At 54.3% G+C, this 12,412-nt stretch overlaps 1 protein-coding gene across 1 annotated transcript; it reads left to right on the forward strand.

The window, feature by feature from the left end:
- The first annotated feature begins 3,490 nt into the window (after positions 1–3,490).
- Positions 3,491–4,732, forward strand: LOC134476671 (skin secretory protein xP2-like). Its single transcript, XM_063252264.1, has 2 exons — positions 3,491–3,977; positions 4,115–4,732. Exons 1-2 carry the CDS (start codon positions 3,604–3,606, stop codon positions 4,119–4,121), a joined length of 381 nt encoding a protein of 126 aa, XP_063108334.1. The 5' UTR covers positions 3,491–3,603; the 3' UTR covers positions 4,122–4,732.
- The last annotated feature ends 7,680 nt before the right edge of the window (positions 4,733–12,412 follow it).

Below are 12,412 nucleotides of genomic sequence, written 5' to 3' on the forward strand. Positions count from 1 at the left end.
GGGAGGACAAGGCAAGAAAGGAATAGGGGGAGTGACCCAAGTATGGTATGTACCAGCACAAACTTGCCAAAATGAAACCCATTAATCTCTATTGCTGATTAAAAAGAAGTTTAAACAAAGACAAGTAAAGAAAAAGACTGGTATGTATCTCAGTGGATTCAGTCTCTAGTAGAAAAAACAAGGAACTAAGTTTGAAGTGACCAGAGTGTCTCCTGCCAGGTGTCTGGGGACCAGCTTCCTGAAGTGGGTGGCAGACAGCTGGGCTAACTATGTCTCCAGTGTTGTGGTGTTATGGGGAGCTACCCATGTTCATATTAGTAATGACAGTTGACAGTTGGGGACCCCAGGGTCTAGCTCAGAAGTGACTTCCTGTGGTGTTTCACCTGCCAAGTTTGCTGTGAGTCTTGAGACTCATCTGTCAAGTTTAGGGCACCTGGCTTTAGGGTTTGTGATGGTGACCGGGTTTAGCAGCCCATGTGTTGATTCTGAAGTCCTATTGATTACTTCAGAGTTGACTACAGGTTAGAATTTTCGTGCCCAGTTCGGGGATCACTGAGCGTGGGCCCCAGGTCATGGTTTGGTGCATATCTGAGGCTAGGAGGCTGGATGGTGAACTTGTGGGTGACTGACTGGAGTCAGATGCCTAATTTGAGCCCCTCTTCGGGCTCTCTATGTAGGGCCCTGAAGGTAGGGGCAAAGGAGATTGTGGCCTAAATTCTAATCTGAACACTGACAAAAGCTAAGGCCCTAAATCCAACCTAGCAGTGACTTACCACACCATCAAAATGAGGAGATTGGGCTAGCAAGTTCAGAGCTCTAGATTGGTGTGAGCAAATCTGGGGCTTAGATTTCAAGTAGGTTTAGTCTATGGGTAGCTGATGAAAAACAAGCATCTAATTTAGAGGTTAAACTAAAGTGGGCCTAACATACACTGCCCAAATGCTGAGGCTTGGGTGACCAACTGGGAGTCCACATGCCTGCTGTCCAGTTGAAGGGTGACCACAGTGGTGACCCCAGCATCACTCTGGGTTGACTGTCAGCAGGGGCCTCTTTGGAGGGTTGTCCTTGTGAGGAGGCATTTGGAATGAGGTGACTGGATACCTAGTTTTGGGGTTACTGGTTATGAGTTCCTAGTATAGTACTTCCATTCAATTTGGGGCTCACTAAGCTTCAAGACCCATTTGCTAAGGTGTGAGGTACCTGTTGTTCCTTGTATCTAGCTTAGGCATGATGGAGTTTGGGGTGTTGTTGCCTGATGTGGGGTGTCCAAGGCTAATCCTCCAGATTCCTAGTTAGGAATGACTGACAGGGAGACCCAGATCCTGGGGAGCCCAGATGTCTAATTAGGAGTAGCTTAATTTCAGGGTCTCAATATCTAGTTCAAGAGGGACTGCTCTTGGGGTTCAGATGCACAGGTTAGAGTTTAACACTAGGGAGGCCTGAGTGCTTATTTTACTTACAGGGTGCTGAGCCTGGAGGCCCAGCCGCCTCCTTTGGCTGTGATTCAGTGTCATTGTCCTCTGGGGAAGCTGTGGTGGCCAGCAGGTTGGATGTGTGGGAGGAGCCTGATGCTTATTTCCATGATGGTCCTGAGAGCTGAATGAGACTCTGGGCATAGCTAACAAATTTCAGGGTGACTTTGGGTCCCAAGTGCTACAATGCTAGATAACTGGTCTGAGACCCAAAAGCTTAGTCCAGGGAACTGAGGTTAGTTTGGAGCATGTGATTGTGACAGTCCCCATCCTTATTTTGGGGGCATAGTAGGGGGAATCACTGAATCAGTCTGGGAGTCCCGAGACTTGGTTTGAGCATTATATTAGTTTCCTATGTCTGCTGTATCAATCTTGGTGGTCTAATATACAGCAGAAATTCATTCTCTCAAAATTTGAAGGCTCTAAGCCCAAAATTAAGGTGGGACAGGACACACCTCCCCTGTATCCTCCCAGGGCAAATCCTTCCCAGCTTCTGGTGGTTCCCAGAATCACTGGGCCTGTGGCTGCAGCCCTCTGGCCTCAACGTCACATGGCTTTTTGCTTCTCTCTCTGCCCTGTCTTCTGTGCTTTATCAGGACACTCATTAGTGACTTCAGGGCCCACCCAGGAAATCCAGAGTGACCTAATCTCAAGAGCATTCCCTTAGCTGGCCCCAGCGGCACATGCCTGTAAATCCTAGCTACTTGAGTAGTTGAGGTTCAAGGATTGTAAATTCCAGCCCAGCCTGGACAATTTAGCAAGACCTTGTCTCAACATGAATCCAAAATGGCTGGAGATAAAGCTCAGTGCTAAGGTGCCCTGGGTTTGAGACTCAGTACCCCCCCCCCACACACACACACAGTCTCTAAATTACATCTGCAAAAGGATTTAGCTCAGCAGCATAAGCGCCTGCCTTGCAAGCAGGCAGTTGTGAGTTTGATCCCTGGTATCAATAAAAATTAAAAAAAAAAAAAAAAGAAGTACACATATCTTTTTAATGTCTTTTTTTCCCTCCCGATGCTGAAGGTTGAACCCAGGGCCTCACACTTGCTAGGCAAGTGCTTTACTACTGTCTTAATATTGCTGGCACTTTTATTTTGGGACAGGGTCTCACTAAGTTGCTAAATTGCCCAGGCTGGCCTCAAACTTTCAATCCTCCTGCTTCAGCCTCCTAGAGTGCTAGGATCACAAGTGCACACCAGCCAATCCCCTATTCTAGTTTGAGTGTGTTGAGAAAAAGTCACAGACTGAATGCAGTGATTGGGCCCATTTGTCCAGATCATGGGTAATTTACTTCGGGTTTCAGATGCTTGTTAGAGTTCAATGAGGAAAGCTTCATTTAGGTGTGCCAACTTTGATGCCTAATTTTGGGGTGACTGCCTAATTTATGGGTGACTCAGGAAATTACCAGTACTTATTTAGGGGTGACTAAGCTAAGGCCCATTTCACTTGTCATAGATGTTGTGGCCTAAAGGCCTTGTATTGAGATGACTTGGCCCAAAGCCTGGAACCCTCATTTGGGGTGTGTAGGAGTAGGTGTACAGCCTTTTTTTTTTTTTTTTTGTAGGCTCTGGCTATGCCGTTTAGGCTGGACTTGAAGTCACTTTATAGGCCAGGATGGCCTCCAACTGGTATCAATCCTCCTGCCTCAGGCTCTAAGTGCTAGGATTATGAGGCCAGGTGACCAGGTGTTTCTGACTCTGGGGTGTGTTTATGTGATGTGGGATAATCCAGCTAGAGGTCTAGGTCTGACGTTCACGGGTCTGATTTGTGGGTATCCACACTGTTCTTTTAGGAGAATCTGACACTCGGGCCCAGCAGTCCTAGCAATTGGCTTCCAGCACTTGGGGGTGGGGCGTGCCAGCTCACTGCTGACCCCCATGGCTGGGCTTCTCCAGAGAGTGACCGGGAGATAAGACACTGCGGGGGCGGGTGTCGCACGCCTAGGCCGCGTGGTCCCGGCGAGGACCTCGGGGGTCGCGCGGGATGAGGCAGGCGCTGTGGCTCCGGGCCCGGGGCGGGGGTGGGGGGAGAGGTGGCGGCTGCAGCTGGGGTTCCCGCGGGAAGCGGAGCGCGGCGGGGCGGCCGGCGGCGGGAGGGCGAGCGCCAGAGTGACAGGAGAGGAAGAAAAATGGGCCGAGAAATCAGAGTGGACGCGCGGGGGGCGCGAGTCCGGGAGCGGGCGGCGGCGGCGACGGGCGGGGGGCCCGCGCCTCGGCCCCAGGGGACTTTCCTGGGCGCCCGGCCTGCGGGCCGGGCCGTTGCTCCGACCTCTGCCCAATTCCAAGCCCGCCCCCGCCTCGCCGCGGGCCGGCGCCCCCTCTCGGATCTGCGGCCCCTGCGCGCCCCGCGCCTCCTGGGAGCGCCGAGTGCCCCCGCGCCTGGGCCCGCGGGCGCCCCGGCCCCCGCCTCCTTTGCTGATCCCGCCCCTGAGTCCCAAGTCCTTTCCTCTTCACCCCGCCGGGTCTCCCCGGGGTACCCCCACCCCCAAGGCCCCTGGCCCAGGTTTGGAGCGGAAATGGGGCCGGCGGCGGCGGTGGGGGAGGGGCGGGGCGGGGCGGGGGCGGCGGCCAATGGAGCGGGAAGCAGGACAAATGAGGCCCGGCCCGCGCGGCCGACAGGCCCCTCCATCTTCCCATTAGCGCCTAATGGCCCCCCCGCCGCCGCCTGATGAAGATTTATCGGCCTCGGAACCCCCGCCCCGGCCCGGCCTCCCCGAGCCTGCCCGCCCCCGCCCCCGCCCCGCGGCGGACACCTGATGAAGCCGTCACCGGCCGAGGGGCTGCGGTCCGGACGGCCAGGCAGCAGGGCAGCTAGAGACGGGCAGAGAAAGTTCCGGGGACCCCGAGAGTGACCTAAGGGCAGAGTGCGACAAGCAGCCTAGGGAGCCCCCAACAGTGAATCCAACCTGCTCTGGGAGAAAGGTTCTTGGTCTAGGGGGACCAGTGGGCCACCCGAGGGAGGAGGGCTGAGGATGGACCCTTAGGTGTCAGAGAGGTGGGGGCCGAGGTCCTAAACTGAATCTAATGGAGGAGGTGCTGGGTCGAGAGTCCTGGGTTCTTGGGGGGAGGATGAGGCCCCGGTGCCCTGGACTCCCGGGTCCTAGGCTGGGAGCTCGCCTTGGGTGGGTGGGGGGTGCTGGGTTGGGAGGCCTCTGATTGATTTCTGTTTACCGGCTGTCCCCGCAGGCGGAAGAGCGAATCGCGCCCCATCCATCAACAGCCTCGCAGCCTCCCTAATAAAAACATTTTACTCCTAAATGATCTCGAACTAATTAACTCAAAGTGTTAATTAAAGTTTGCGCAGACAGCATTGTCATCAGGGAGGGCGGTGGATCCATCTTCCTGAGAGAGACAGGGTTGGGGGGGCATCGGAAGAAGGGGGGCTCCCTGTCCCCACTTTCCCCCACTCACTGAGCCCTATTCACTGCCCTACCCCAGTGTCCTCCCTTGCTGCTGCTGGCTTTGCACCTGTTCCTACTTTTTGAGATTTTCTCATTTGCTCTTGATCAATCTGCAACTCCTGCGCCTGTCATTTTAGTCTTTTTTTTTTTTTTTTTTTTTTTCTGAGTTTCTGTATCTCTTGTTTCTGGCCAGAATGCTGTCTCCCCATTGTTCCTACTTCCCCTTAATGCGGTGCATTTATAAATATATACTGTGGACTTTGAGGTTGTGTATGTGAACACATGTATACATGACTGGATTTGTTTCTGGACATGTGTCAAAGGGTATGTGTCAATTTGTGTGTGCACATGAATGAGTTCAGAGGTGTGTGTGTATACATCCATGTTGGGTTTGTATATGTGTGTCAGAGTTTGTACAGATGTGTGAATCCAGGAATGTGTGGATACACGTGTATACTGGATTTGTCGATGTGTGTGTGTTAGCATTCGTGTGTCCACATGTGAATGCAGGGATGTGTGTAGATACATGTATGTTGGGTGCGTGCATGTGTTAGTTTTTGTGTGTGCACAGGAACGTGTGAGCCACAGGAACGTGTGTGCCTGTAATGGGCATTTGTGTGTTTGGATATGTGTGACCAGGGCTGACAGGCAGGCTTCAGGACTTCCTGGGGGCCCCAGAGACAGTGAGGACCTCAGGGCCCTGCAGTCTCCCAGCATCCAGTGGGGGATGCAGGAGCAGGGGCTGGAGGGGCACTAGTTCAAGTTCACTCAGCCCATCCCCTTCCCTTCTATTGTAGCCCACAGCCGAGGGGCAAGAGAGCTGGGGCCAGAACAGGCCACCAAGCCATGGGCATCGGTGGGGTGGCTGGCTGGGCGGCCCCGGTGTGAGCTCATACATCAGGGCTGACAGGCTCCGAAAGCCCCGGAATTAAAACCTAAATCGAATATTGATCACCCGCTCCGGCCGTGGCGCCCACGATGCCCCCCTAACTGCCTTGCGCCTGCTCCCTGCTCCCCTGCTCTCCGGCGTCACTGCTGTCCTGTCTTTCTCTGTCTCTTGTGCCTCCTCTCCTCCAGCTTCTCTCCACTCTGGCCTTCTGGTGACTTCTCTGGTCTCAGCTGGGTACCCCCTTGGCCAGAGACAGGCAGAGACTGAGGTAGAGACACAGAAACTCGGAGACACACAGATGGGCAAACAGGCCCAGACACAGAAATAGTTAAATCCAAACCCACAGAAAGACCTGGAGCAAGCAACACAGAGATAGATACAAATCCAGATACTTGAACAGAACAACACAGGCACCTGCAGATGCAACACAGGAAGTCCCCACAGTCACACCCTGCAAGTCACATCAACATAAACACCCGCACAAAAATACTGCCTACCAGAGACGAGGCGCACAGAGAAAGTGACACTGAGACACTGGCGGACCAACGCCCATAGGCCTACAGGGTTATTATACACAGGATCACACAGGCACAGGGGTAAGACATAGAGAGCCAGGCACGCTCACAAAGAGAGTCACGCTGACACAGAGCAAGACAGAGACAGATAATACAGTCATCCATGCAGGAGACAGACACACAGACACATGGGGCTCCTGAGTGGTGCAGGACAAACCTGCACTCCCTGGCCCTCATTTCCATGCATCCTGACTTAATGATCACCTCCTGTCCCACTGGTACCCCAAGTACCACCCCTACTTCTGGGTCCAGAACCCAGACAGACCCCCAGAGAGCTGGAGAGGGAGACTCAAAGGGCAGATTCTTCCTATAAGAGAAGCAGGGACAGTACCAAGGTCACGCTGCCCAGCCTGATGGGAAAGCTGGGGTCCCTATCTCAGACCACCTGTGGGATCCAGGCCAGACAGTAGGTAGGGTTTCCCTGGGTCATGAGGGTCGGGACCCCCGCAAAATGGGCAGGGGTGTGGCCCAGCCCCCACCCCCACCTCGAGGCTTCCTGGCTGGGGTGGGCAGCAGCGGAGGCGGGTGGTGGTGGCTGCCTGGGAGAAGATGAATCTTTCATGAGTGATTTGCGGCCGCCTCTTCTCGTCCCGTGTTGTTTAATGTTTCAATTTGGGCGAAAGCAAAACATTCAATCAGGCGGATTAAGTGCGTAATGCGTCTCATCGCTCAATCTGTCGCCTCCGCCGGGCAGCCCACCGGGTGGGGGGGGGTTTAGCAGAGGGTGGCAGGCAGAGACCCCAGCCAGGAGAGCCCCATTCCTAGCCCTTGGCCTCAGCTCTGCCACAGGAGCCCCCCACCCCAGCCTGGAACCTCTGGCAAGTCACAGGCTCCCCTCATTCTGGTCAGGGCTCGTCCCCACATACCATTCTGCTGCACGTCAGCCTCGCTTTGAGGGCCCGGACTTCTCCATATCCCTCTGTCCACCTGGCTGTCTGTCTTTCTGTGTCTCCTCTCCCATTTCTTTTCTGTCTTTCTGGGTGTGTCCGCCTGTTTCTTCCTCTCTGTCCTCTTGCCACAAATGTCTGCCCTTCTCTCTGTGTCCTCCTGCACCTCTGGCTCTCTCTGTCTGCCTGTCCCCTGGGTTTTCTTCCTTTTCTAGACCTATCCCCAAGCCCTCTGCCACCCCAACTGCCCTGTTCACATGACCTCCATCTCCTCTCTCACACAGGTTTTGCCCCCCCCCACCCCATCTGCCTGCCAGCAGCTTGCTGTGTCTCTCACTCTCTGCCCCCGTCCATGGGTGTCCCCCCATCTTTCCCTGTCCCTCTATTCATGTCCTGTCTCCTTGACCCTTCTCTGTCTCTTTTCTATTTCAACCAGGGTCTCAGTCCTCTGTCTTGACCTTCTGTCTCTCTATTCGCCTCTCTCTTGTGTCTATATCTGGTCTCAGTGTCCACTTCACTTGCGTCTGTGTCTCTCCATTCCCTCCTGGGGTGCTTTGACAGGTCAATTCCTTGTCCCTGGGATGGCATAATTCCATGTCCACTAGGGGGCAGCAGGCACAGCCTTTTAGGCTGGGGAGGCCAGGGATGCTCTCGGGAGCTTCTGGGCCAGCATCACTCACACTGCCTGTCTGTCCGCTGTGCCTGTTCATTCAGTGTTCAGGCCTCAGCCCTCCTTCTTCAGACTCAGGAGTCCTCTGCCAGCTTCCTCCCCCATCTCTTCTCCCAGGCAGCCGGTGACCTGCTCAGGGATAAATGGAGATTTCAGCCATGGGACTGACAGCCACTAACCAGAAATGTTGTCACCACTGTCTGCTACTGAATCCCAGGGGGTTGCCAGGCCAGGGACCCACAGCTGCACAGGCACAGGAATGGGGACACACAGATGGATTCCAGGAAACACACAGGTAATGGGATTGAGTGGGCAGGCAAGGACACACAGAGACATCAGAAGTCAGGGACATGTGTGCTCACAGACTCCTGTCCTGAACTACACCCCAGTCGCTTTCCCACAAGCAACCCCAGTCAGACCCTGGGCCTACACAGAAACCTGCACACACACACTGAGCTTCGCCTATCACTGTGACTTTGGAGGACAGCATAGGAGGTGGGTAGGGCAGAAGGGTCACTCTGCATTAGTCTCTGTGGACTCTAGGCCTTGCCCCTTGATGTCTCCCTCAGCTCCCTGCTCTTGGCCTCTGGCAGTGGCTAGGGCTCCCCATCCCTTCTCTTCCCTTTCTGTCCTCTGTGATATATATACCACCCTCAGCATCTCTCCCCAACTATCAAGTTTCTCCTTCTCAGGCTCCATTTGTGTTTCTCCTGCGTCTCTCTCAGTCTGTTTCTCCTGCCTCTTCCTCCATGTTGCTCTTTCTCTGAATCTGCCTTTGAACATTGCTTGGCCCCTCTGTGGCCAGTCACCAACATCTGGGTTTTCCCCTTTGAGACACCCTCAATTTGTCTCTGTGGCACACGGCCTTATTGTCTCTGTTTTATCTTGTCTGTGTCTCTGGGGTCTCTGAGTCTCTCTCAGTGGTCTCTGTCTCTGTGTAACTCTAGGCTTTCCTCCCTCCAAGTTTCCCTCTCTCGCTCTCTCCCCCTCCCTCCCTCCTTCCCTGCGCCCCAATCTCAGCGCTCTCCCTTCTGTCCCTTCTGTCCCTCTCTCTGTCTCCATCTCTGTCTCTCTGTCCATCCATCTCCCCCCCCCCCCCGCCCCTCCCTCCCTCCCCCTCTCTCCCTCTCTGTCTCACTCTTCGCCTCTCTCTTTTCTCTCTCAAGTGTTTTCAATTTTATTCTGAGTGGAATTAACTACCCCTGATGTCAAATTGCCGCCGAAATCGATAATAATATCTTTACAAAAGAGGATATTCTTCTCTCGGAGAACGGCCTCTGAAAAATGGAAAATTTAGTCGAAATTGATTCATTACTTGACACTTTATAGAACGGCTGCGTATTGATCGCACCTGTCATGTCCCATCTCCCCTAATCGAAGCTGAAGGCCGGCTCCGATGCCTGCTATTTTTCATAATTCCACCGCAGCCGACAGCTCCACAAACACCGCCGCTCACTCAGCCTCCGCCTCCCTGCGCTGGCTGCCACCGCGCGAGCCCTCGGCCTGGCCCCGGCCTCACGGGCCACGCCACTGGGGCTGTCCCGCTGTCCACCCATCCACCAGTTCCGGAGTGCCCTCTGCCTGTCCTCCCTCACCCGAGGTCGCTCTCCCCTGCCATCTGCCTGTCCTCCCTTCCTCAGCCCCCAGCTTAAGGCTGTCTTTTCCCTGAGACCCTTCCCCATCTGGCCACTGATCTTCCCCACACCCTCAGCCACCATTCCTCAGGACGCTGTCCCGGCCAGTCCCAGCTTGGATTCCTGACACACACACACACACACACACACACACACACACACACACTCACACACTCACACCCAGCCTCTCCGCTCCGTGGCTGTCTGTCTTCTCTGAGCTTCTTCCTTTGCCTTCATCCTTCCCCACCTTCTGGAGACCCTCTCAAGCCGGGTTAGAGTGAGGGGAATGAGGATCTTCTGCGCCTCCCCCAGCCGACACCCCCCCAATTCCCTAGGCTCTCCCGGGCATCCCGAACCGCAGCCCCAAAAAGCCCAGAGTTCCCTTACCTCCTCCCAGCCTCCTTCCTCTGTCCCCAGAGGGCAGACTTTGCTCTCTGTGAGGACCCAAAGAGAACAGACATAGGCCCTGCCCTCAGGGAGCCCGAGCCCTGCAGGGATAACAGTGGAGTAGGCACTCCACTCTGGAAGACACAGGACTGTGGGGAGCTGTGGACTTGGCTCTGGGGTGATGGGGGCGTCTGGTCTCGGTTTGAGCTGTTCCCGTTTCCCAGGCCCCAGGAATGTGTGCAACTGGGTGGTTAAGAACAAACGCCACACCCAATCACTCACTTCCAACACTGTGTCACAGTGGGCAAGCAACTGGTGCGCCTCAGTTTCCTCACGGATAAAATGGGAGACAACACTGAGAACAGCACCTACCCAACCCCACCGGCTGCTGGGAGAAGGAAGCACTCTACGTAGGGAGTTCAGGCTGGCACCCAGCAGGGGCGGGACTGGACCACCCAAGTGCTAATTGGCCCCACCTCCACCAACCCCATTCAACACTTAACCACCCCCTCTAGTCTCCGTGGAGGGCTGTGGTGCAGATTGTCGGGGTGATGGACTCTTGGGGCTGGGGTCAGCTCCCCTCACCCTAGTTTCACCGTTCTCTTAGCCCTGCTCCCGGAGTAAGTTTAGAAAGCATTCTTCAGGGAGGCAGCAGCCCTTGGGAGAGTCCTCTCACTCCTGGGGCCTGGAGGCTGACCGGCTTTTACTGATCAGAGATGCTCTCTTGCCTTTGTGGGTAATAAATTCAGTCCATGGGGTGCTGCAGGCTGATAGGATCTCTCTCTCTCTCTCTCTCTCTCTCTCTCTCTCTCTCTCTCTGCCTCTCCCTTCCCTCCTCCCTCTCCTTCTCTCCTTTCTCCTAGGGGGTATTAAACTCCCTGAGGGCGTCCTCTCTATGCAGGGTCTTAACTACAGCTTTCTGCTCCTGCAGCCTCCCTGGGGATGTTAACTACAGCTTAATGATCCCCCTCCCGTGACAAGCTTCCTTCAGGCAAGTAGGTGTTGGCACTGCTGCTAGAGTGAACAGAGTCTGGAGTGGTATGACACCCCGTCCCAGGAATGCTGTGTTGCTTTGCTGAGCACCTACTATGCGCCTTTATATAGCACTGCACACTCTGACCGATGCTTTTTCAGGAATCTTTAAGAAGGCTCTGAGAGAGCTCAAAGAGACTGTGTAAACAGTCCTAAAATTCACAGCACAGAAAATGCTACAGAAATCAGGGAGGTGCCTGGTGGGGAGCAGAGGGGGTTCTGACAATCACACAGATATTGGTTACATTTGCAGGGACTTGATGTGCATCTGATGAGTCTTGGCCCTCCAGGGTATCAGAGCTGTGCTTGGGGGTGGTATACACCTTAGCTGACCATCACAGGCCACCTGAAGGTGTTGCAAGCAGTCAACAGGGTGTTTCTGATTCCCTTGGTGTGGCAGAGGTTTAGGTAGCAGGACTGGGTGATGTTTGTTTCAGGGTGTCACTAACACTCATTTGAAGGACATTCTACTCTCTGGAAAGGTACCTATGTGGTGTAATGAACTATGTCTTCCCCGAGTGGTCTATCTGATGGAAGGGTGCTGCTGCTTGTGGTCAGAAGGTGTTCTCTCTTCACAAGTGTCTTCCAGGGTGCAGTTTGTGGTTATAAAATGCAGTCCAGTTCGTGTCCTTCATTCCCTGATGGGTTCTGTCTTGCCTGTAGCCAATAGCAAGGTGTAGCACACACCTTGCTAGGGTTCACATGTACCCAGATGGTGTCTGTTGTCTTTCTCCCCAGTGGGGTCCTGTACAGATGAGGAATCCTAGCCAAAGAGAGGGCTCCAGAACCTTCTCCAAGCCCTCAGAACTATGACCTGGCAAAGTGCCATCTAGAGTCAGGAGGGTGTTACAGACACCCAAAGGGACAGGTTTCAGAGACCATCTAGTAGGTAAGCTGTCTTTAAGGAGGCCATGTACTGTCCCAGTGTTGCAGCAGACAACACAGAATTGTGGCTGTCCAGGGGTCTTAAGTGTAACCGAAAAGGAACATACAGCTACCTGGTGTGGAGTGGCCTGTGGCTCCTTCAGTGTTCTCTACAGTCTAATAAGAAAAGAATTTTTAATATGATTATTTCCAAGCAGCAATGCTCACAGCAGATGTTTACTGGTGCTTGGCATCCTACCAACTGCTTTACACATGTCTTGTCATTTTATCCTTCCAGCCGCCCTATCTGTCATTATTACCCATTTCACAGATGAGAAAACTGGGGCTTGGGGGTTGTTTAAGGACTCTGTGGAGGGCAGCAGCTATTCTATCCCAGCTCTGCAGGGCTGAAGCTCTCTCCAGCCCTTCAGTACTCTGTGTCAGCACCTGGGAGTCCTTGGGGTTGGCGAGATCCCACACAGCTGCCTGGGCCACTGTTGCATCATTTGGGCCTGGCTGTTGTACCTGAGATGCCGCATCCACTCCTGTATCCCCTCCCTGCAGCACGTGGCTCTAGCAGCTGTCTCTGTCCTGGAAAA

This window comes from Cavia porcellus, unplaced genomic scaffold (genome assembly GCF_034190915.1).
Source record: "Cavia porcellus strain 051 isolate PalLab524CR breed Dunkin Hartley unplaced genomic scaffold, mCavPor4.1 scaffold_7, whole genome shotgun sequence".
In the NCBI taxonomy this organism is placed as follows: domain Eukaryota; kingdom Metazoa; phylum Chordata; class Mammalia; order Rodentia; family Caviidae; genus Cavia; species Cavia porcellus.